General features: G+C 34.6%; 1 protein-coding gene across 1 annotated transcript in view; it reads right to left on the bottom strand.

The window, feature by feature from the left end:
- LOC108567652 (cadherin-related tumor suppressor) overlaps window positions 1-26,369 on the bottom strand; it is a 140,590-nt gene that overhangs the window by 17,551 nt on the left and 96,670 nt on the right. Inside the window, exons 3-4 of the mRNA XM_017928247.1 lie at window positions 3,090-3,398; window positions 1,423-1,659 (exon numbers count right to left, since the gene is read on the bottom strand). Coding sequence (XP_017783736.1) covers window positions 1,423-1,659; window positions 3,090-3,398 — 546 coding nt within the window. The remainder of the gene's footprint in view (window positions 1-1,422; window positions 1,660-3,089; window positions 3,399-26,369) is intronic.

Below are 26,369 nucleotides of genomic sequence, written 5' to 3'. Positions count from 1 at the left end.
TCGTCGGCCATCTCACGGCGCAAACGAGGATATGTAACTCATCCCTTTTAATTATTATATATGACTCCTTGTGGTGCAGGCAATTAATTACAGCTCCTCAAATAATAAAGAGGCTAAAATGAGCTCGCCAGTGAGAGAGATTATTAAATACTCACTTTTACGTAATTAAGTGCATTCTATTAAGTGCTCTCTCCACCTTCCTTCCAGATTTGCAAGTCCACTTTTTTTTCCTATACTTATTTTTTTGATATATTAGAATACTTTGAATATTATTTGCAATATCCCATAATTCATATGAATTAATTATTACTAGACTTATTTAAATTAGATAAACCTTAGTTTTATTTAATTATTTTTCAGTTTGCATTTTCTTTAACGAATTTAAAAAAATAACATGTTTATTTATATTTTGTACTTCAATAATTTGGTAATTTGATTATCATCTTTTAAGAATAAACTGATATTTAGATAAAATAATAAAAGCAACAAAAACATTAATTTGTTCTTTAAAACTAATCTTTCTGCATACAAAATAAAACTAGGAAGTATTATTTTTAATGTTTTGTTTTACTTAATATTGTATGAATTAAACATATATGATTAAACATTTTTTTTTAATCCACACGTTACAGTTATCATGCCGATCTACCTACAGTAATAATAATTTGCAATTGACTCAGTAAGTCGGCTCATCTTATTCAATTAAGTCAGATGATTCCAATCTGTAATATAAATCTTGCTGTACAGACTGGTATAGAATTTAAATACGATTTGTAACTGGTCTCTTCCTAATTTTGAATGAAATTTCACTTATAATACTTAATAGTATACATTTTCAGATGTATTATATTAATTTATATGTATAAGAATTAAAATATTTATTGTTTGATTATCAGATATCTTAACTCTTTATTTTAAGTAATAGTGATAGTGACATTAGTTGTGTAAATTGTTGTTTGAGGAACTAAATAAACTTATTATATGGTCTGCATAGTGTAGATAAATGTTCATATTGCGTGAATAAATTGTGATTTTAGGGATATACCAGTTTACAACGTGAACAGAGGAATTCTTCAGTTAAGAGTCTCGCAAATGGCTATAATTGAAAATCGTTCGTTAAATGTGTAATTGAGTATTAAAAAAGCACCGTTAACGTCTATGCTGCGTCCGTGTGTGTCTTATTTCGGTAATGCTTGGTGTACCACCTATATTTACACCGTCGTGCGGAAGGAACGTGGTTTGGGAAACGCTGTTTTAAATGATTGCAGGTAGTAAATGTATATCAGTGTGCTGGAAGACTCCGTCTCCCTTCATTTTTTTTTTTTCGTATTTAAAAAAATAAATAAAAATATATGTGCATATGTACGTATATATGTGTATGTGTGTTATTAATTTGTAATTATATGGCAATTATGAACTTACCTCTTCGTAATCGAGGCGTTCCGTGGCGAGCGTAAAAACGCCGGTTTGCTGGTTTAGTGAGAACACATCGTTGGCCCAATCGCTAATAACGGTGTAGGTTAATTGGGCATTTACTCCTAGATCGGGATCGTTTGCACGAATTTGACCAATTTGCGACCCACGCGCCGCATTTTCCGGAATGTCGAACGAGTACGCGTTCTCCAAGAACACAGGTGGATTATCATTCGTGTCGTTCACCTGCAAAACAGAAAAGACGAGGTAAGGAAATGCATACAACAGTACAAGAACAAACCCAATAAAACGAGCATTGCTCACATACACATAAAAAAAAGTATCTGCGAAGAGGAGAGTTAAATTAAAATATTGTGCGATCGTCCGGGATTGCGCTGAGCAATGCGGAAAAACGGGGACAGGACAGGCCAAGCCAGGCCAGACCATTTGAAAAGGTGCCGACGTGGTATGCGCAATTCCTCTAGCAGTTTATCATTAGTGACATTCAGATGGAAATCTGACAGATTTCATACTAATCGCGCCGGAGCCAGGTTCAGGGGCATTGCACTAATACTTTTTTTCCTCTCTTAGGAACGATCGAAGAAAAACGCATACAGACAACGACGACAATGATGCTGCGACCAGTTAGAACGGATTAATTGAATACCTAATCAAACAGCGTTAATCGATTGATAAAGTCGAGGACTGCATCATTGCAGAAATTATATTTACAGCGAGCTGAACGAACGGCTCTTTCCTCTTCTTATTCTTCCTTCTTCGCAGACAAAGTACAGTTTCCAATTTTAATGCCGATGAATTTTCGCATTCATAGACAATTAATTCCACTTCTGCAAGTTTTGTAAACGTTGCAGGCGCTCGTTGTCATCTTATCAATAATTAAGATCTTTTATGCATCAACTTGTTAGAAATACTTCCTTGTAAACACGTCTGTGCAATATGATTTTCAATGTTTCCACATTTAGAATTTTTAAATAACAAAATAACTTGATAAAGTTATTAGATCTTATTTTTTTAAAGTTTGATTAAATGAAAATAGTTGTCAATTTTTGAATTTATAAAATCTGAATTTAATCAATAAATTTAAATTAAATTTGAAATATATGTTGAAAAATCAATTAGCAAAATACAATTCAAAAATTTCACATTACCAATAGATATTGAAACAACTGTATTTTTGAAATGTGAAATAATGTATAGAAATGATATGGCAATTCTGTATGGTTGGGAAGACAGGAATCCTTAAACTGTGAAACGTAATGAGCTATTGACGTGTTGAGCTATAACTTTCCTACTAGTGAATTATTTATTATTCATTTTATGTGTGGACATTATGCTGTGTTCCGAATATCAATATATTTTGCTTAAATATGTATGTAATTACTGTTACTGCTTATTATTTATACTTATGATTGTAAATACAATTGACAATTATGTTTAATAGTAGTTATGGCGAGTATCTTTCGTAGTTTATCTCAAATCTGTTTTCTTTAATTTTTGGAATATCTATATAAAATTGTTAAAGACATAAAATATATAAATAAAAATGAAATCACTAAGTGAAAATAAATAAATATAATTAAAGTACTTTGTAAATGTGCAGTGCTTAAATTATTGTGATGTTTTCAGATATGGATATAGGAATAAATGATACATACTTGTATAGTGATAACAGTGTCGGTGTATTGGATGCCATCGCTTGCTCTGACTGTCAATTTGTAGGTGTCGACTGTTTCCCTGTCGAGGGTATCAGCAAGCGTCAGAAGACCGGAGTCGGCATCCAGCGTGAATTGGGTGACATTCTCAGATACGAGCGAGTAGCTGAGAGTGCCAATGGTGTCGGGATCCTTAGCCCTGATGGTGGCAACGGGGAGTCCTTGACCCAGGTCTTCGGACACGTAATAGACGAGTGGAGTATCAGCGAACGACGGAGGGCTATCATTCTTATCCAGCACGGTGATTCGGACCTGCAAATAAAGGAAACTATTAATCATTTTGAAACGGCAAATGTGCTTTTCTTGTATGGCGCGATCCGGGATGACCACAACCGCTCAGCCTCAGCCCCTTTGTCCCACCACCAATTTGTCACCGAAATTATCGCCAATTATTACAATTACATAATTGTGGGACTGTCTTCGATAAATCATTGGAAGCGTAAATGTGTTTTCCGTGTAGCTGCTTATCATCTATTCATTCGTCGGGCTGAGAATATTTTATCTGTTTGAGCAAGGGGCGAAGACGATGAGTGCTTACATTGCCAGGAACAGGCACATATATGCATATCCTTATCGCCAGGCGTGGGCGACAATTCATTATAATAAAAAGGCGAACGGATGAAAATACACAAACAAAAAGAAATACAAGAGTACGAGTGTGGTTGTTTGTTTTTGGTTTGTCTGTGAGAGGGAGAGATTTCATGGAAGTCCGACTGGTCGAGCCGTTTCTCTAGTGTTGTAGCTCACTTAATTATAGTTGAAAATTCTTCGGGGCTGAATTAGTCGCGGAATTATTTCGCAATTACAAATTACAGGAGGGAAAAATGCGGCCTGTAATTCAGCGAATGTCCGATTTCGGGGGTTTTTCATTTGGTGGCGGAAACTTTCTTGGCTTTTGTGTTCGGCTTGCGGTCATAGTATTAGTACGATCCTGTTTGTACGCGCATTCCCCGGTGTATGTTTATGAGTCGATGTTGTTGGGTCGAGCAGTTTTTCAGTACGATTTTGAAATATTTGCAGTGCTGCTTGACGTCGTTTAGCGGCTGAAATGAGCTGGCTTGGAATGTACGCCGATGAATGTTGTCGGTGTCTTTTGCCGCTCTGTTTTTGGATTAATTCGACTCGAATACTAATGAGAGCCGAGTATTAACTAAATGTGTTCTTGTTTTCGTCGCTTTATGACGTTTATCCCCACCGCCCTCATAATTCAACGACCATCTTGGACCCATCCAAAAACAACCATCCTCCTTCTTAATCATTTTACGTTCAATACCCTTCCCATCATCTTCTTTTTTTGCTTACAATACTTTCAAACCTAACCAATTTATCTATATTGATAATTCAGAACTTTTCAAAACACAATTTATTACATACACCAACTTTAAATTGAACATTTTTAAGATTGTAATTCAGATATATTAAATATAACTTAAAATATAAAAAAGTGTATCATGAACAACGTATTGTTCAAAATGTATAGTTTGAGATGATTTTTAGAAATTTTATATAAATTATGTTCTAAGTCGATTTGTGCATATATGAGATTTAGTATCGTTTTTATTAATTTACTTTTAATTAGAAAACCCCATTTTCGGAATTGTTGTTTTAATCAATTTACTGATCTAAGTACAACAAGAAATCTGTTTTTTTACCTAAGAAATATGGTAGTGCTAGAAGATTTAATTCGTTGGAAATGGTAATATAATTTAGATTAGATGTAATTGATGGTCTTTTGAAAAGTCAGATCCATATATTTCGAAAACATCCAGTTTCATTTTGTTTTATTGTTGTTTTGTTTCGTTTTATTTTTCGTGTCTGTCCTCTATTCTTCTAATGGTACATCGGTGCGGCGCTGTCACAATAGTGTTAAGATCTCTGTTGTTTCAAGGCTGGTCCGTAAAGGCAGATGCTCGTGGCCCGATAAAAACGTGATGCATTCAATTTCTTTTACCTAAATTAGCACTTATCTAACGTCGAGTCGTTATACAATGACAGTAACAAATATGTATCCGAGTTATCGAGGCGGCCAGCCATCCGCGAAGACAATAACTAACGAACTAACTGTTAATATACATCTGATAAAATATGCATCGCGGACATTCATCCTCCTCGAAGTACATTACATTAATATTTAAGCAACGGAGAGATAAATGCTTGGGCAGGGCAGGAACCTTCGAGTCTCGAGTCCAAGTTCGAGTCGTATGCAGTTAGACTCATCCGAGTCCATCTTCTCAGTACGGGTGCGTTTCATTTTCTGTAATTATCGGAACAAAGTCACGGCGGCCGGTAATTGGTGAGTAAATAATCAGCTCACTAATCTGCAGATCATAAGTCGAACTTTAAAGCAGGCCACCAATTAAAAGACTATTAATAATTACGAGGCCCAAAAGAGCCGCCGGCCGCAGCTCCATTTATCGCTCTTTGTTTCCTCTCCCGCCAGATGCGATCCCTTAAAAAATAATAATAATTTTCACTGAGATTCTACACTCTAGATTCTTGAGTCTAGAATCTAGACTTTCGTATCTTACATGCAACGAGCGAACAATAAATATTGTGAGTCTAGTCTAGCATTCTGGAAAGTCATTAGCAGTATGAAAAGCAAGTATATAAATATTGCGCGTTAAAACGTGCGATAATATTAAAGCATTTTTGTTAATGGCGCAATAAATGTTCACTTAATTGAAGTAGTCGTAAATAATGCCTGCAATACTCATTTTATTTTCGTATCGTTCTACCCAATTTTTCTTTACCTTTCTTTACCACAGAGAGAGCCTAAGCCAGCATCTAGCATCGCATGTCGACTCTCGAAGCCACATAAATTCCAAACGACAACATTTTGTAGGAAGGATTAGGTTGGGTTCAACAATCGCTTTAATTGAACGGCAAGCGCGTTTTTAATTACGCAAATTGATCGCATAGATTTTCACAGCATTCCTTACATTATAAATATCTATGTATTCTTTTTATACTCTTTGATTCTGCATGGCCACAAATTGAATCCCGTCACGTCAACCAGAGAGACGGATAAGAGTAATTGTGGTAATTGAAGTAATTCAATTACATTTAATAAAACGAGGAAGGCAATTAATGAGGAATAAGAGGTGAATGAAGAGACTGATGCAAGGATAAGAGATTAGATACGCCGTCGTTGACCAAATGCAATTAGTCCACCTGATTGCCTTATTATGCGAATAAAGAATACTTTACTCATTTGTAATGTGTAACTCAATACGCCTTCGAACTGGATCTCCGGTAATTGGAGAAACAATGCAAACACTCGCTTATACGAAAATTACATCTAAATTACGTTTCGCTCACGTGTCTAACCTTTTATAGTAAGACGAGAAAAGGGTGAACTATATTTGTCGTGATTAATATTAACTGCGCACGTAATCACTCCGGTTGATTCATAATACCTGATATCGAACTAAGTTCTGCGCGCACAAAAAAAATGAATAAAATTTATGCATTTATTGTTTGAAAGAACCTTTTCAGTTTGCACGTCATGAAAGGAAACTAGTTTCGTTAGTCTGGAGCACTTCAGTTATTCCGGGAAACCGTCTGAATCAAGTTTGCAGACCACCTTGAATCACCCAACATGAGCGTGTAATACTCGTCAGATTGTTAAATAAGCTCGACAACCATGCATGCACAATTGCTAATATCGGACACGCATTAAACATATCATATATTGATTAGTTTTCCACGCCATATACCTATCACATAAACCAATTCAATAAAGTCAATTTAAGAAAGGTTAATCTAAAAATTAAAAAATTGATAGAAACGCAAATACGCGGACACTAATTGCAACGAGAAACGTAATTTGTTTACGCCACTATATTTTTTTTAAACATAAATCTTAATTAATGATTTCACATTATCGTTGATTGTATGAAATAAATCGCCAGAAAGCGTAAATGATTTATGCATTTATTATGCGGTATTGTAGAGTACATGTAGACAATTTAGCATATAATTCTAGTATTCGTAGCTAATACTGTTAATAATTCACGCGCTTAACTCAGAAACCAAACACAACTTTCACACATTGTTGGGCAATTAAATGAAATTACATGAATATGTTAATTATTTCTAAATGGCCTGCATCTCGCAAGTTCATCTCGCGTTTCGATGTAACTTAAAACTTTAATGAATTCACGAATTTATCTCAATTGTCACATTGATGAATAATATTGCATGCCTAAACATGCAATTGAAATTCAGTTGGTTATATGTCTACATTTTTCATTTGCAACGATTCTTAACTTATAATAATAAGAAACATCCTCAACATGTTATATTATTCAAAAATATCTTTTTTACATTGAATATAAAAAAAATATATAAAATACCTTTATTTATATTTTATAAAACAGTCACAAATAAGTAAAGTTAGAAATGCATCAGTTTTAGAGAGTTTTATAAATCATATTGGTAGGCAACAAAGTATCGTAATTGCTTTGAGATTGTAAATTACCGGTAGTTTTAGGAAGAACTGATCTATATAGTAGAAGGTAATAGCCGGGCGAAGATTTGATGAGCAATCGTAATAACATACGTGTGATCTGCATACATTACTGTCAGCGAAAACTGTTAAGACCAGATGTAAACGCGGCGTTACCAGTCTTGAAGTTAAGTTGTTGGAAAATTTGGATGCAATTTAGTTTAACATATATAAAAGGAGCGTTATTCCATTTGAAATATACGAAGGCGAGGGCAGCATTGAAAGAGCACGCAGAGCATAGCATAGCAGAGAAGCGGAGGAGCAGAAGAGGTGGACCTTTTTTTCTGTTCTGGGTTGGCCCGGAGGGTGTCTTCGAGGAGCGCAGCTTTTTATGTCTCGGATTTTAGGAAGGTTTCGTATGGTTGTGTGTGTACGGTCGGTGATTATCTGCGAAGTGATGTATGCGGCCATCATAACATGAAATGTGCCTTCAGGACATCCTCAACTATAATCTTTCTATCAAAACTGATCTGTATACACGAATCAACCGTGATCTATCGATTTCACCGTAAAAGGCATTCCACAAAAACTTTCGGATTGTTTTATAGCGCGAAGTAGTTGTTTTATTACCGATCATCTGCATAATTGTTTCTCATTTCGTTCGTGTTTGGCCTTTTTGGTTGTTCCTCTCTGCTCTGCTCTCTTCATCCGATGATGCCGCAGCACAACCAATCTCCGTTTTTTTTTTAATATAAATTCGTTTGATGGGACGACGGCTTGATTTGTTGCACGCCATCACGAAAATAACCCAATATAATAAATAGGACTGAGAAAAACAATATTATCATAATTTATTTTAGCCCACACCAGAAATAATAACAAGGATAACGTTATCGAATAATAATAATTGCGTTATAAATTCGAGCGGGCCGTGGGCCTCTTAACAAGTCCAACTACCTCAAATATCTACAGTACAACTACTGCCTGTACTGACATAATACATGGCGTAACACACAATGGGGTTATTATAAACTTTTTTTTTTACAAAAACTAAAAAAAAATCCGTTTTGCATATCGCCGGCTCATCTAAATTTATGGTAATTTTTATCTCCGGCAAAGGGAAAACGACAATTTCGGTTAATTGCGGCTTCCACCGTCTAATGTATAATTAAGTAATACACTATGCTAACTGAATTCCTTCCCAAAAAGTATACTTTACGACCATATCAAATTATCATTTAATTATAGTCAAGGAAAACGCTCGGATGTAAAATTCGGTTTGTTGTTTCAAGAGTTAACTAGAGAGGACGACCTAGATGCGTCTTGCGACGCGAAGCGCTGCAGTCGCTGCAAAGAAGAAAACCCGTGAAAAACTGGTGGATTTTTCCCGAAGCCATAAGATTTGCCGTTAGGTATACGGAACTGCGGAGATGGCGATGGCCGCGTGAAGTGGACAGAAAGGTTCGCGCAAAAAGAGCGAAAATCTATAAAATAATAAATAATTTAGTACACGAAGTCGCAATCATACAAAGCAAAAGTGATCTCCGGCCGTGTGACACTTCAATAAAACAACTTCCCTGAGCCGGTCTTCTTCTCTCAGCCGCATCTCGCATGACTCCGTCTCTCAATCACGTCAATGGCGGCATCACACTGTTCGATCTAACCATTTATTTCGATCGTATATTTTTTATAAGGCGTATTTATCATGCATCGTTCACCTTAGGGGCTCGATAATACCAGAGATGCATTATTCTCTGATACACAGACGATCTCCTTCCTCTCCATCTCCTCTCGCTCCTCTTCTCGATCTTCATCCGCTTACCAAAGGCCTCTACTATTCTTTTTTCCACTTGTTATTATTTTGTAACCCTCAGCGTTTCGTCATGTCGCCGCAACATATATTACAATTATCTTCAAATATATAAATATACATACAACAATTTCCAGATCCCCATTCGGACTAACATTATTGCAATCAATTTTGATAACTACATACAACGTAATTACACACGCTTGGCATTATACAAACATTAATTATATAAAGATCTAGTAAATAAATATCAATACCATTCTGTACTAGAACGCAGATATAAACGTGTATATTTATAGTATAACATTTAAATAAAAAAAACTACTACTAAAATATTATACTATATTTATTGCAATAATAAAAATAAAATAAAATTCAACTGCTGCAAAATTAAAACTATTTAGATAGTTTATTACTAAGAAACACTCAAAGTGTATGTACAATATATGATCTTAACTTTAGCGGTCGTAATTTGCATCATAGTTGGTGAATCGAGCAGCGACTTGATTCATCTTATTGGTTCCAGTCGATATTACTCTGTTGAACCCATGGCTTATATAATGAGACCAAGAATGCATCGATGAGATATGGACAAGAAAAGGGAATTGCCCATTAACATTACGCAATCGTGCGGCGTTGTGCGATTTATATAATCCGTCCTAATAAACGGGTATAAATTCTGGACATAATCGTAAAGTATCATAGCCCATTTGGATAATTTTATAATAAACTCAAGACAATCATTGTACATTCAATATATGTTGATGATAATTTTCAAGCATTTCAGTTTTGCTGTTAATTATTACCAATATATTCAATGTTACGGTAGGTTACAGCATTAAGGACTATGTTAACCGTATTTTTTTTTAAATCTTGTCAAAAATGTTGAAGCACCATATGCATTTCTTGTGTAAATTATGAAAGGTAATTACTTAAATTATTGCGAAATGTTAAAAGCAGTAGGCATTATGCGTCGTTGCAGTGTGTGGAAGCATGAAAGTGGATAGACTAGGTTCGCAAAACTGAGTATGACAGTCTTGGCAGGTAGTGAAAGAGGTGCAGCAGCTACTGGTTGCAAAAGAGCTGAGCTAAGTCTGCGCTGAAGGTGCTAATATAAATAAGAGTTTATTGGCAGTTTATTTATTATGGAAATTGTATTTACAGTATTACTGATGACCCGAGACACATCCTTTGATGGTATTTTAAATTGACTATTTACTTTATAAACAAACATAATGTAAAAGGTAAATATTTTTATTAGTAGTTAAAAAAAAAGTGCAAATGTGCAAAATTAAGACTAATGTATTGCATCTATTCTTCTCTAAATAAATGTTTCCATTCTGCTTTTACGTAATGATAATATCAAGGCATCTATAGAAATAGAAGCGAGATGACTACGTCAATCATGGTTGTGTTTTCCTTCTCGTCTGGCCGACACATAATTACTGTTTTCCATTCTAATAAAGATTTAATCATTATAAATCATAAAACGTCTTTGCATTAAACGGTATGTCACTGAATGCGAGTCGGAGGGAGAAGGAGCAACGATTATGATTGAAAAATGGACAGCGTCTTGGAATAACTCAATTATGCATAAGCGATAATGAATTTGTCATTAGCCTCGACTCACTTCCTCTCATTCTCAACCGTTTCGCAAAAGCAAACATTCATTTAATTCCGCAATTTTACCGAAGCTGTAAACTTGAACGTTATTATTTCCTTTAAAATAAAACAAATCGCGTTCCGCAGACGCGACAAGAACATTCTTCTTACGTAATTACAGGAAATTTTCTTCTGCACTGTTAGTTTTCAAAAACTTATATATCTCAGCATATTTATTCTAATAACATTAATTGAAGTTGTTTTGATTTAATCTAATATATATTATTTTATAATTAAGAACTCAACAATATTTCCAAAATTCCAAAGATGAATTAATTAATTCACAATAATCTACTAAGTTCAACAAAAGTAATAACAGTATCAAATTAATTTACTATATTTGTTAATACGTATATAATAAGTACAGCAATGTTTAGAATTATGTTATTTTATATAATAACTAGATAATGTATACCAAGCTAAGGTACCAAAAATATTATATAAATTCTTTGGTTTACCATAAAATATTTTAAAAGTATTTAATGTTTTTTTTTTCATTAAGTTTGATGATGGTTGATATTGCCTATCTGTATACATGCTGAGTAGATACGTCATTGTTGAAAGTTATATGAAAGAATAGTATGATTATTGTAATGTATGTTAATTATTATTATTTTTTATTATAGCAATTAACGATTAAATTAATGTTAGAATGTATCCGTTTTCAATATTAATGAACTTATTTTTTTTAAATAAATATAGTCTATGAGCTAATAAAGTTTACGGCTACAAATTATGTACCAGACACTTTAATAACTCATCTGATCATAAATTAAACGGACTGTAAATAAATAATATTCGCGTTCTTTTATTGTATATTTCTGACGATAGACAGAAGCTAATCAACTCACGGTAATGCAATGCTGTTCGTCGATTCCGTTTGTGAATTAAAGTCAATTGGAGTTGAAGTTGCAATCTGTAGAAACCTTTCGGATGCAATGCCGTTGAATTTTTGATAAAATGCAAAGTATTCGAGCTGCAATGTTCCAATGGCGAGGAAGAATCCGGAATAGCAGATCTAAATTAGTGCCACATGCAAGTTCATAAAGTACACTCTAAAATGTAGCCTTCCTCTTCTCCTTCTTCTCCTACTTCTTCTTCAGCTCAGTCAGCTCTTCTTCTTCTCTCACCGTGCGTTTGTGTTTATGCATTGTGATAAGGAGATTCCAATAAATATTTGATAACGTCGATACACGAAACGCTACTTAAAATTACTCAGCCGCTGATTAACGCTTTTAATACTCGCTATAAGTTATTATAGATTTGACCATTTTAACGAGCCCTAAGAGAGGAGAAAGAAAGGTATCCGTCAATTTAAATGTTTAATGAGGCTGCGAAAAAGTCTAAAGGAATGCGAATGCACGGTTCCTTCTTATCCTCCTTTTCGGTTTGTTGCTGTTGTTGTTTGAGCTCCTTCTTCTACTGATATTCGTCTCTTTTTCTCTCTCTCCCTTCTTCTTCGACTCACTTGTGTCTTCATCTCTTTCTTTCACTTATAATTTCGGTGGGCAGCGTAATTGAAGTGTTGATGCGGTTATGTCCGCTGCGGTACAATTTACATGAATATCAATCAGAGACGTTGGTAAATCGCGTTATTTATGTGAATAGTATGACCACGTTTAGGGGCCTTACATACAACAAACTGCGGATTGCAATATTTACGATGTAAACGCTAGTAAATTATTATACAAGTAGATAATTATATAGTTCGTCGAGGGTTTTACGTTTTTAGTATGAATGTAGGCGACTGTATAACATCATCTATAATTTGATCATCAATTATTCAGATTACGTCGGGTACGTGATATTGGAAAGTCTTGTGGAATCTAATAAATAATGAAAACATTTTTGACACTCGCAGCCTCTTCATACTATAACCATGATGCACAACAGTTTTAAGTGGATCGGCTTTTCCACTCTACGCCACTTTTTCTCTCTTTCGTCGTCTTCAAACCGAAGCTTCGTTTATTTCAATAATATATCGATCCATCAAAGCGCGGATACCATTTTCATTGAGCCGATTTTATCTTATTAAAATATTAATTGGTTGGATTTATCGATAACCTTTCGATCGCGCGCCGTTTTGTCTTTCCACACATAGGCTATATTTTGATTTCATGTTCCTCCAACGAGGTCACCTAATTAATATATATGACTAAACTTTGTTTATTAACTTCGTAGATATAGTTTGAACCAAATCTAAGATAACCTAATATTACGTTAACTTTGTCATTAGGTTTATCAACAAAATTGCGTATCTAAATATCCAGTTCTAAGCTAATTCAGCCATAGGAAAAGAAGAAGCCATGTTTCTATACTAACTAGTTACTTATTTTATAAAGTAGCTAAAATAAATAATCATAAATTTGGTCTACGCAAAGAAACAGCTGAATGAACCAATAAAAATTACAAGCAAAGTTTAATATGATTACATTATGTAGTAGTATTGCATGGGGGGAATACGTCGAGGTGAAGAGGGACGTTGATCGGAAAACAGGTCCCATATAATACACAATGTAAAATAGCTGATGTCTATAAAATGCCACGAACCTCTCTCTCACTCCAATGGCCGCACACACAGTCCGTGCCTACCATTTTGGATCCATTCCTTCCTCTCCTCGTCGTCCTCCTTCGCTCATACATTTATTTTCATTATATTACGCCCGGCGTTAAACGTTCTTTATGATAAGAGATGCTACTAAGTTACAGCCATGCTATGTGCTATGTGCAATCGTATAAAAAAAGGAGAACGTTATTTTTTTGAATGTAAAAATCCATGCGTATGCACGGTTTTCGGTTACAATCGTTAAGATTTTTATTTTCGCGTCAATAAAAGTGCGCCGCCGGCCGAAGGATTCGCTATAAATCAAGCGGTTTTATTCTTTGTCCAGGCAAAACCTCGTTCCGCTAATTTTGCACCGCATATGGATTAATGCACCTGGAGACCGATCAGTTACATGCCAAAATTCTCCGATCGCAGCACTCAAATCACCAGAAACATATACAATAACTCCTCTCTTTTTTTTTGTTACTTTTTATTTTCTTTCGGTTATACAGTGCTTTTCCTAAAAGAGCTCGATGTTTCGCTGTTTTTTGCTTCAGCCGAAATAAAATAAAGTTGATTGGTACGCATGTAAACGTTATATAACTCGAATGGTTTATTTTCAAGCTTCATAAAAGTAATTAGTATTTTTCAAAAACGTTCTTTTCACCATTTTAAGTAAGGAATTTTCATATAAGGCTGCATCAATTTATTTATATCATGTGGTCAGAAAAATAACAAATGATATAGATAAAAAGTGAAAGATTATCCAATAAAATACAAAATTAAACTTTGTTTTTATTTTATTACTAAGATATTTGAAAAACACGAAAAAGTTCTTTTGTATCAAATATATGATTACAATCAATTTAAATTAAATATGTAAAACCATTAAGATCGTAAATTGAATTCAAGCTCAGCGTTTTTACCTATATACCACTATATATTATGTACAATAATGTAAGATTTTCTGGGGGTCACACCTTATTAACCAATTTCTTCCAGTGTACAAATATGGCACTATACAGAATACTCGTATTTATGGTTATCGAAGTGAAATAAATAAAAGAGAACCCAGACGGTTGAAGTGTAATTACGATACATAAATATCAATTATACGTATTTCAACACTCGACATTAATTTATGTCGCTTACATCGGGCGAAACTTTATTAGTGTCTTCCAAATTTAGACACGACGCTAGGGAATGGCATTGTAAATATATTATTGACAAGTCCTGGTAATCGGTATTGCACCGGTCTCCTTCAGTACATAGACCGCATTTGAATAACCGAGTTTACCGTTTGATATGCATGTATTTTATATGCTCGACCAGAGAGGGTCTATTAATCACTGAACTGGATCGAGGGGAGCTTAAAGGAAACTTGTCACCTTTTGCAATGTGAATTATATTTAACGTTACTTGGTTGTATATTTACGGACAGACGAACGGAATAACAGCATTAAAATGCATCATCATTAATTAGTTTTTTTTTTAATTTATGCTTATTTCTTTTTATAGTATAAACCGCAAGGTAATGTTTATTTATATCATGCGTAATAGTTTAATTTGTATTAACCCACATACATTAGAAGCCTACGTTTTATTAATTATTTTAAATAAATCTCATTTGCGCATTAATATTCATAAACATGGTATAGTGAACTCGGATTATTAATAGATTTATATTTTATATCGTACAGACAACATTTATTCTAAGCTCACGATCTTTCACCAATTGCATAGAAGCCTCTTTATACATTATTATGAGTTTTGAATCTACAATTTTCTCTAATAAATAGTAAAACCATTTCACAAACGACATTTGATGAAATATTAGAAACAGATAAATTTACAATAACTCTACTTGAACTAAAGTAAACTGAAAATTAATGTTAATCATAAATGATACTGGTGTCTGAAAATTTAACTGATAATAATAGTGTCTATTATTATTTTTTTTGTGATGCTATTTTAAAAGGTGTTTCAACGAAAGAATGATCTTAAGGTATAATTATCAATACTAAAAATAGTTGTATTTGTGGATTCATACATCTTTCGTAGCCTACACCCTTCCTACCATCAAATCAAAAAGGATAATTGGAGCGCACCGTAATTAATAATGCGGTAATTATAGAATGCGTCTATATATAAATACAAAAGTATATATATATTTTTTGTGCTTATGGCTTTTGTTGTGCATGGATCCTCGGCGCCCCATATATTACGTATACACATTGAATGTTTTTCGGTTACTGCTCTGCTAATAACTATGATTGTGCGAGGTAAATTGCTGGTTTCCTAAGCATCTTGGGATCGTCTTTTGATAAAAGAAAATAAAAAAGAAGAGGAACAAAATGTGAGAGGGGAAAATCCATTTTTCTGGTAAACAATTCGATCCTTCTTCACGATATGCAAATACGGAGACGCGCAGCGAATTGCGTTTCGTCGTAATTCGTTTCTTTCATTCCGCGAGGATCGGACGGTGTGGCGAATGGTCATTTCTCTTAATTTTGGTTGCCATAATGGAAACGGTTTAATGAAAAGAGGCCCGGCTGTCACTCAGGATGGAGGATCGAGGCGAAAATCATAATCTGACTGCATCTCGGAGGGATTCTTTAATGGGAATTATGTCTATCCAAAGGTAGGTATTCGAAAAAGGATTAGATTCACTCGGAACCTGTTCCCCTGGAGAGCGCTCTCCTTCTGTCCTTTCTTATTTCGTTACTTCGAAAAATCATCTACGACGACCACTGGCACTTTCTTTCTTTCTTTCCAGGTGGCTGCTCATTCGGCAAAAAGCATAATGTACACAATTAATTTTAATAATGCACAACGTTTTTCCGCATTCACGCTTTGCACACTTATGCACATACATACACCTGTAATCCTGCGGATTCACTTAGCATGTAATATGTTTTGACAGGTCGAGCAATTACATCGAAAATTCGTTTCGGCACAAAACTGTTGGATGTTTGCGGTTTATTTTTGTGAGGAGGCGTAGTGGACGAGGACAGTTTTAATTGCGTGGAAATAAATATAGCGAATGCAAAGTATAAACTTTAATGTTTATTCCGATTTTATTCGGTTTTTATTCAAATGATTTTCGCGTCGGAAAAATTATTGCCTGGAAATAATAAAAACGCGACGCGACCAAAACTTAAGACACATCGGGGATATTTTAATATTAATTTTATTTGTATAAGAGTGAAGAGTTAAAAAAAAAGCAACGAAAACAAACAGACAGACAGGGAAGGAGGGAGGTAACGCGAGGACCAGGACCGGGCGACCGTTGGGTTCGGATTTTTATGAATCTTGTTAGGAGGTTATAAACTCATATAAACTATAAATAAATTGCCGAAATTGCACGGCCAAATGTAAGACATCCTTTAAAATCAAGATAATAAATATGTAAAATAATACAAAATATATATATGTTCGAAATGACCGAAAGGCCGCGATGATCTCTCTCTCTCTCTCTAACCCTCTCCAACATATTGCTTTATTTTTCATGATTATTTTTAATGTTCGCCAAACACAACACTCGAGGATTCGGATGGACAGGGGCGGAGGCGGCGCGTCGTTCCATGAAGAAAAAGGGGGTCCATCCATATCCGCGCGTAGGAATCCGAGCCGAGATTTATTAAACTAATTTCGCCTCTCTTAATCGCTCCTCTTTTCCCGTAATTAAAACCGCGTTTAAATTCGTTAACAAATATTACGCCATACTAATTAACCACGATTTTAATTACACGCCGTAAAGATTACAATTCTTGCATTAATTAGAGTCCGGGCACGGTGATAAAAAAGATGAAAGCGAAAAGCCCAAAATTATAAATTCATACTGTCAAATTATGTGGCCTCCCCAGGACCCCAACGCTCCCAATCTCGTTTTACACGGCTTTATTTCACTCGCATCCAACTTGCCAACTGCAGAACCGAAACCACTCCTGACGCAAATGGATAACATTTTTCTGACGTGCCGTAATTTAAGCTCACAAGTATACATTATCTAGATCAATACTAATAACAATCAAACGGAAACTTTATTATTTTTAGTCTTATAAATTTTCTTTTCCGAAAATATCTAGATTATTGTCACCCAACCAATAATTTTCTATTGTTTAACATTACTAAAAAAAAATCTTGATTAAAGAATATCTTTCATAATATTATCATTACATTATAATTATAAAATAATAGTTCAACTGCATTTTTGCACTAACTGTACTTGGAATAGTTGTGAAGCAAAACATGGTCATTAGCCAGTTAATAAAATCGTTTACTATCATTTTCGAGAATTCAAGGAACTATTGCAATAGGAAATTAAATAAAGTCAGGAACAATCAACGGGTGGATAGAAGCGAAACCCAAATATTTTTGTATTTATATATTAAACTCGGGTGACTTTTTTCCTTCTTACTTCTTTAAGAACTTGCATTAAAGCTGTGGCAATACGTAATGAAAGGTTTATAATGGTCATAACTAGTTTAGCGTCTTTTTATCTGACATTACTATATTGAACAAAATATATATAATAGAATACTTATAATAAATTATTTTAAACAAATATCAACCATTTGGTAATACATTTACCTTCATTTCGTTAATAGGACTGTATATGGTTTAATTTAGTTTATTTTTTTAATAAGTTAGATGCATGGTAATTTGATGCAACGTAATTTAGTAAATCTGTATCTACGTGTTTCGGATATGAAACAAGTTACATCTGTTTTGTCGCGAAGAGCATTTAAACTGTAATAATCTGGGATGAAGCATTAATGCAAACGAGTGAAAAAAAAAGTAGTCCAGATTAGATGACGAACCAGACAAGCGAGTTGATAAGCATTAATAAGCAGTTTTACGTTGAGAAAAAGAAGGAGCAGCGAGGCGAAGGATCTTAAAGCGCTAAGCTCATTTCGAATCAATTTTCAGGACGTTTCCGAGTCGCAGACCACCTTGGAAATGTTTAGTCAAAAACAGAAAAACCTATTAGTAATTTGATACATTTTCCGTTCACTGCTCACTCTCTGTCATTTAGTTATTTATTTAATATGCGCCTTTGAAGCGAGAAAGCTCTTTAGCGAAGACGTTTAAAATCCTGAATTTAAGTGAATAATCTCGTTCAACTTACTAATAATGCTTCAACTCTCAAACGCGCGATTTTCATTACAGATTTAAATACTGAATATAATCAATGACGCAATTGGGAAAGCAGTTGGTGGAAACTGGAAGTAAAATGAAGACATCGGTAAAGACCACAAATTGTGGGCTCAAAAGTGCGCGACCGCAGAACTGTTAAATTATGATTGCTATAGTTAATGTGCGGTGGGAAATAGAGGAAGTGAAGAAATACGGTGTGGTATGGATATGTTTCATTAGGAGAATGTTTTTTTTTTAGGTGGAGACAAAGTTTGCAATACTCTGTAGCTTTGCAGTAGTAACATGCGTCCTTCATTGGTAAACGACGAGCAATTCGTCTCGGGACATTAATCAACAGATTCAAGACTTAAAGCGTATTTCTGTCAACGCCGGTAAGGGAGAAAAAAAAACAAATTACTCCACATCTCAGTTCGCAGCTGGAGGAGACGAGGAGCAAAGCACGTCCGCCATTTTGAATCTGTTTCGGCAACAATGGAAGCGTAATTTTAGTTTTTTTGTTCGCCGCTCGTCAGCGCTCGATCCGCCGCCGCCGTTGCCGCCACCCCCCTTTGGGTCCCCCCTTTCGACGGTGGATCGCCCTCTCATGAGGAATTCGTTTTTCTTGGTCGGACGGCAGCGACGAAGACTCGCCTTTTAATTTATTCTATGTTTAATTCTTCATCGACGAGAAGAGAAGAGGCGACCGTTTTATTGTGACGCATAATAAAACAATGGCGAGACGTCTGGTGGGGCGGGGGGAGGATGGCCACCCTGTATACGCACAGCTACGGCCGCCCGGCCCCGCACGTGATTAGCATATACAGAGTCGTCGTCCCATCTCTGTAGTATACAGAGAGTGCTACCTACCAACCTACGTACGTACAAACCTATCTATCTATACACCTCGGTATCGATCTCTGCTGAAGTCGAAGCTGTTAAAGCTGTAGAAGAGCTGCTACAACAACAGCAGCAACAATAATAAGTAGTCAAGGCAATGCCTTTTCGGTGTAATTTTTCAGTAGCATAGGTGGTAACCCATTGTGCTTTGAAGCATGGCGGAGAACGCCCGGAGGCGTTCCTTATATTACCTCGCAGGCAATTCAATTTAACACAATGTGGATTCAAGAACAATTCTATTTCCACATAAAATTCTGCGCTAATACATTCCATGTACTTATTATACTATATTGTCAAGCTTACACGTATTCACTTTCAGAAACAACTTCGTTAATAATCGTTCTTTCTTCTTGTACTCTTACATTCCATATTAACTCTCAAATTTCACTCAAATTTATATATTCCTAATTTTTAAATCACTATTTAAATTTCCTATTAATCGATATACAATTTCTACGAAGCACAGAAATTGTATATCAAGTAATATTAGTTTTTTTTTAAATTTTCAATTGAATGAAATCAGAGAATATAACAAAAAAATAAATTTGAAAAGAGAATTTTATGTAATTGTTTTGCTTTATAATATAAAATATCTTGTAAATGATAGTAGTAGAACTAACACTTTAATTTTATTATTATATAAAAAAACATTTACATTACAGTTATGAAGATTTTCATTCTACAAGAATGGCATTATATTTATCTTATACGTTAATTCATGATACTCATTGCTTGCGTTTCTAAACAGCCAATCTGAAATAAGCGAAATAAAATGATGATAACTTGGAATAAATTTTGAAAATATGTAATAATGAATATATTTATGGTATAAATAACTATATTTATTATTACTGTATGTTCTAAATACAGTGATGAGCTGTTCATGAAATTATGATTTCTAGTTAAGAGGCTTTTGCTGCTCGCGAAGTAATGAAAATCAGGACGTCAAGCTGTGGTCAACAAAGTTGCAGCAGGTCTTTTGTAGATCAGCAGCAGCAGTAGCCAAGCACCTAAGGATCTTTATATCTGTTTGATTGCTTCACTTACACTTGAATGTGTAAATTTGTTGGTGCATACGAGAACGTATGCAGCCGGCATGTGTACGTATGTATGTTCGTATGTGTGTATGTATGTGTATGTGTGTACGAGAGAGGAGTATATTATGTATACATCATACATTCCATGTTCACGGCGTGAAAGAAGTTGTACTCGCTTATTAGGCAACATAATACTTAATATTCCGGTATATTATTTAAAACATTTTTATGGAAAGTATCTAAAGCGACCGCAACATCTAGATTTTGTAAGATATCACTTGTCGCTCGGACAGAACATGATATCGTACACACACTCTTCGCCCTATCTCGACCAAATATCTATAACCCATATGAATACACTTATGAAGATGAAGACGAAAAATATCTAAGCTGCCCGGACCCATGTCACACGAAGACATTAATAATGTCTTTGTCTAGAAGGAACCAACGAATCACTCCACCATCAAAAAATCTCCTCATAATTCCCAGTGGGATGAAGCCGTGCATGCATTTACCACACGAAATTATAGAGAAGAGGTCAATAAAATTTAATTATATTGAATCAAAATTTATTGGACGCCGTGGATTTCGCACACGATTGGAGAAATCACTTCATTAACTCACTATATTACCATAAACAAAATCGACAATCTTCTTGCTCGTTTCACTTCAACTCGTTCAACTTCTACCTCTGCTTTTCTCTCTCTTTTCCCCTAACACACACACACATATACATAATCATTCCACTCATTCTATATTTTTTTTGTAATAATGTCGTTTAGATTTCAGATATGCAAAACGGAAATGCCGGATCGGATTCCATTGGGGATTATTGAGAGAGCGAGGCGTGTTTACGATTTTCGTAACGGATTAGGGCTGCTCTTAATTGATTCATTTTGCGGGGTAAATATTATGTCGTCGGTGTCGAGACCCCCATATGTATGGGCTGGTTGGGAATTGGAGAAGGCCTCCTCTGATTGAAATTAGAAATTCGAATTAGTATGTAAGCGGACATAAATTGCGGGTTCTTCGTTTAGTCGTCGTCGCCTTCGTGTCTCTCGGCCGGCCGTCTCCTCTCGCCATTGAAAACTATTCTATAAAATACATGCAATTACGTCGGGAATAAATAAATGATAATGTAATGGAGTGTACAATTAACTAAACAGTAGCGTGAAATAACCTACCGTAACAACTTAATAATCTTACTTCGCATTCGTGTAGAAAAATCACACACGCTCTGACTCACACTTACACAAACACACACACACACATATGCATATACACCACTCGAATCCACTACCAACGGAGACCTAATGTTTCTACCGCTTTTTATTCCCTCCTTTTTGGTTACGTCTTGTTAAGATGCACGACGTTTCTACAACCATGTTAAATATTACTTATTTAATACGCTCTAACTACTTTACGGAAAGAAACTGAGGATTAAGAGTTTGCACTTTTTTTTTATTATCACTCAGACAGTATACATCTACGCAATTGCTTGTTTCCGTTAAACTTACTGGATTTTCTAATTACAATTACCCTTGTTATAAGTATTTTATGATTATATAATTATCTCTAACCTTTGTTTTTCTTACATGTAATATTATACTTTACTTCAATTTTTAATTGTACATGCTATATTCCATACAGAATATTTAATATAATCAAAAACATACTAATTTTGTACATTCATACAGTCTAATTATGTTGCAATAAAGAATGTGATTGTTTTGACTTAAAATATTGATATTATTTACATAATTATTAACATAATTATAATCATGTAAATTTAATTGCATTTTAGCTACTAATATTCAGAGAATAATAACTTTACGAATTCCAGTGTCTCAGAAGCTCTGCTGGATAATCTATAAGTCGATGAAAAATAATCGAATATGCATTTTTCTTTAAATAAAATTAATAAATCTTGTATAAGAGAACGTGACCAGTTTTGATTATATCTTAGACTTTGTCTCAGGATGAAAAATGTTCCAAAGACCTTCACAAACAAATTGCTTAATTAGATGTTTACGTGTGACGTGAATAATGGTAAACCTATTAATATGAATAAACGCACTTTAATATACTCGTCACTTCAACGAACAATAATTTCAGAATTTACAACTTCTTGCTCCATTGTTTCCCCGAAAGCAATTGTTATTTTCTCCCGCGCGTCTTGAATATCTCCTATCTTTTTTTTAATAACCACTTAAGTATTCACTAATTACAGGTGTGTTGCCGTTTCCTTCCATGCCTCGGATCATCGTTAGCATCAATTAAGTCCCAACAGAAGCACCCGATTCAATAAAGATAAAGAAAATAATAACAACTACTGTTCGCAGTAAAAAGCCGTATAAATCATATTTATTGCTTATTGAGCTTACCTCGATAAAAATGGATTCACTCTCCTCTCGCAAACGACGTTTCTTAATAATACGCTATTTCGCAGTTATTAAACGTGACATTCAAATGGAAATAAGTGCCATTTTAAAAAATATGTTAATATTTCATAAAAATGCACTAATGGTAATAAAGAATGCGATTATGCAAGTACCGTTAAAATATTAAATTAAAGATTTTAACAGGTGCGTGTTGCAGTTATTCGCATAAACAAGTGAGCGAATGAATGCTTCTTTGTATGTTAAATTGCCAATGAATTGATTGTATAAAATTAGTCTGCGGTTTTCAGTATAAATCGAAGCTTGGAATCGTATTAAGTGTTGGCGACACGGGGCAATAATTTAATCGGGCGTAATTCAGGTATGCACGCTAAAGGCCAAAGCGCTGAAAGGCACCGAGCTTTTCCTGAAATGGTTAACAAATGCTTTACATCACCCCATTATACAATATACTGCTGCCTTACAAATACAGGCATTAGCGAGGCTATGAATAAGATAAGGAGAGCACTGGAGGAGAGTCTCCGATGTTCACACGTCTTCCGGCCATTATAAATAAATAAACGGCCACCATTTGATTGGGCTTTTAGGTAACTGCGATAGCGTGTTATTAGCTATAAATGAACGCTGCGAGATATGCGAAATAAAAACATATTTGTCATGGTTGCAGTTACGATTACTGAAAATTAATCTATCGCTGTAGTATGAAATGTTGCAGCGGATGCGACGAAAGTAAAATCAATGAGTCTCAAGCTGCAGCACGTCATTTACTTTCTTCTGTGCGAGTTCACGATCTCATTCACTTCATACGTTATTATATAAATTGTAAGAAACTGCGCCGTTATCATTCAGCGATATTGGTTCATACATTTCATACCGGTATTCCAGACATGGATGAGAAATGGTTCATTTTATCTTCCATTGCTATTATTTATGATTTGAAACTGATCTCCCCATTTGGAACTCAATATCACTCATTATTAATTGATATAACTATAAATGCAATATGAGCAATTATCAATAATTATTAGAAAATGATTATATACGAATAGAAGTCACATGGAAAATATTGATTTATATATTTGTTTGTATACACTAAACAATTTCCATTGTTTCAAAAATTATAGAGTCAATTACTGTAACTATTCATTTGAATTCAAATAAAATGTATTGAGGATTGAATAAAATAATACGAATATATTATTATTTGAAGAAATACTTACAGTCAATACATTTTTGCAAATGTTTCACGTAGTTTTTTTACTATTATAATATCTATAAAATACAATTTTCTAAATTAATTCATAGCAATAAAAGAAAAATACTATCTTCAATCACAAATTTCTAAGTAATGAATAGAATGGAATCTCGATGGTCGTTCATTAAGGATTCAAATGAAATGCACTGCAGATTGAAGTGGAAATGGGCGTAATTTAGAAAAAAAAAGCCTATTGTTCGAAGTGCAATTTGATCTCTGGCGAAAGGCAACGGTCGTTTGCAGAAGGTAATGGCCATTTGCTTTGGCCGTTAGCAAAACGCGCCTAATCTGCTTTGAGTTTTTGAGCAAATAAAGCGATATGTAATTGATATAAATAATGAAATAATAAATAAAATCAAATCCGTTGATTGCATACAAATCCGTTTATAATGATCTCGGCGGGGAAATAAAAATAACAGTTGTCCCAGTAACCGGCGTTGTCACATATTTGTGTTGTTATTGTCGCTGGTAAACAAGGTGTTCAATTTATGTAGGCTATCGGCGATTCAAATCTGAGATTTGCCATTGAAGTGTTTAAACTTTCTATATATTTACAATTAATTTTATGTACGAGCAGAGACGCTCAAGTAATTGTATTCAAATGTAATCTACATCTACCTTGTATGTTTATGCACGGCCATTTATTTATGGGCCGCTTCAAAACTATCTTCTCACAAACGCGACCAGCGAGGATGGTGAAAGAGTGTGCACCTATGTTCGAGAAAGAGAAAGATGGAAAGAAGATGCGTCCGTTTGTGTATGAGAGAAAGAAGGATGCGATCAGGAGAGATGGGTAAGAGGAGGCCCTATACAACTATTCTCTAATATGTTTTCGAGGATGAATTGGTGGAGAATAAGGAACAATGAGGGATACGCGTATACAGTAATTGACAACCGTTTTACTGCTGCTAACGTTCAAGTAGTTCTACTCATAAATAGCTAATTAACACATGTCTAGATAATTTGCGCTAAACAAACGTTTGGTTTTTAATTAGCCAATTCCAATCTAATTATAAACAAAAGAGCTGCAGAACAGCATCTCGGACACGGATGAAAAATAAAAAGGAGAAGGAAAAGAAGAAACTAGGTAGACGACACCGAAGAGGTCTTCTAGTCTACAGGATAATTAGTTCTCCCTGGACGGGAGCTAAGTAATCGGAACAATTCAATTGTCGCCTGCCTCTCTCCAGTTAGAAAGAAACAAAGCATAACAACACACGCAAACCGGCAAATTAAAATGTGCTCCTCCCTCTTCTTCAGCTGACAGCTGTTACCAACTGGATTATCCCGGCGGATCGATTAATTTCTACAATGGGAACCAGACACCTGCCAAAAAAATAAAATACCTTGAACATCCGTCCAATTTATTAGTTTAAATCGTCATTTGATTCAGTGTTAATTATGTTTCTGTTTATTTTCTCCTCCGTTCTCTTTAAAAAGAGTAGCTCTCTGCTCGCCCGAAAATACCAATAATTAAAGTGTAATTCCTGCTTGTTAGCGGCAGGACAGAAATAATGAGCTCCAATTTGTATAATGCATTCGTTTTCTTCCTCTTTTATACATGAACAACAAAAAATGATTGTGTGTCCATGTATATATGTATATATAGATAAATAAATATACATAAGAGAGAACGGCTATCACGTAGTTTAACTGTGTTAATGTTAGTTATATAGTTATAGATACACCGGATAATCGGGTTCAGTGGGAACAATTTTAATGAACACCAACATAAACAAATGAATTAGACTAAATTGAATCCTTTTCGATAAGATAACGTTAAGATGACATAATAATGGTGGCTACTACAACGGGGCACTGCCTTATAAATGGGAGATTAGTCCGAATGCTTACAGCCTTTTAAGCCGCTTTTCTAACATAGCTTTCCTACAATTTAATTATTGTAAAAGGTAAGTTATATCACAATTAAACTAACAACCTCACCAAGAACACAAACAATTCGTCAAACATTATTTTGCATTTATGTGTGTTTTTCTCTGTTCCATATATTATTATATATTATAAACAACTA

Source organism: Nicrophorus vespilloides, unplaced genomic scaffold (genome assembly GCF_001412225.1).
Source record: "Nicrophorus vespilloides isolate i.1.1-1 unplaced genomic scaffold, Nicve_v1.0, whole genome shotgun sequence".
Lineage (NCBI taxonomy): Eukaryota > Metazoa > Arthropoda > Insecta > Coleoptera > Silphidae > Nicrophorus > Nicrophorus vespilloides.
Note: the sequence above shows the minus strand (reverse complement) of the source record. Positions and strands in the feature narration are given on the sequence as shown.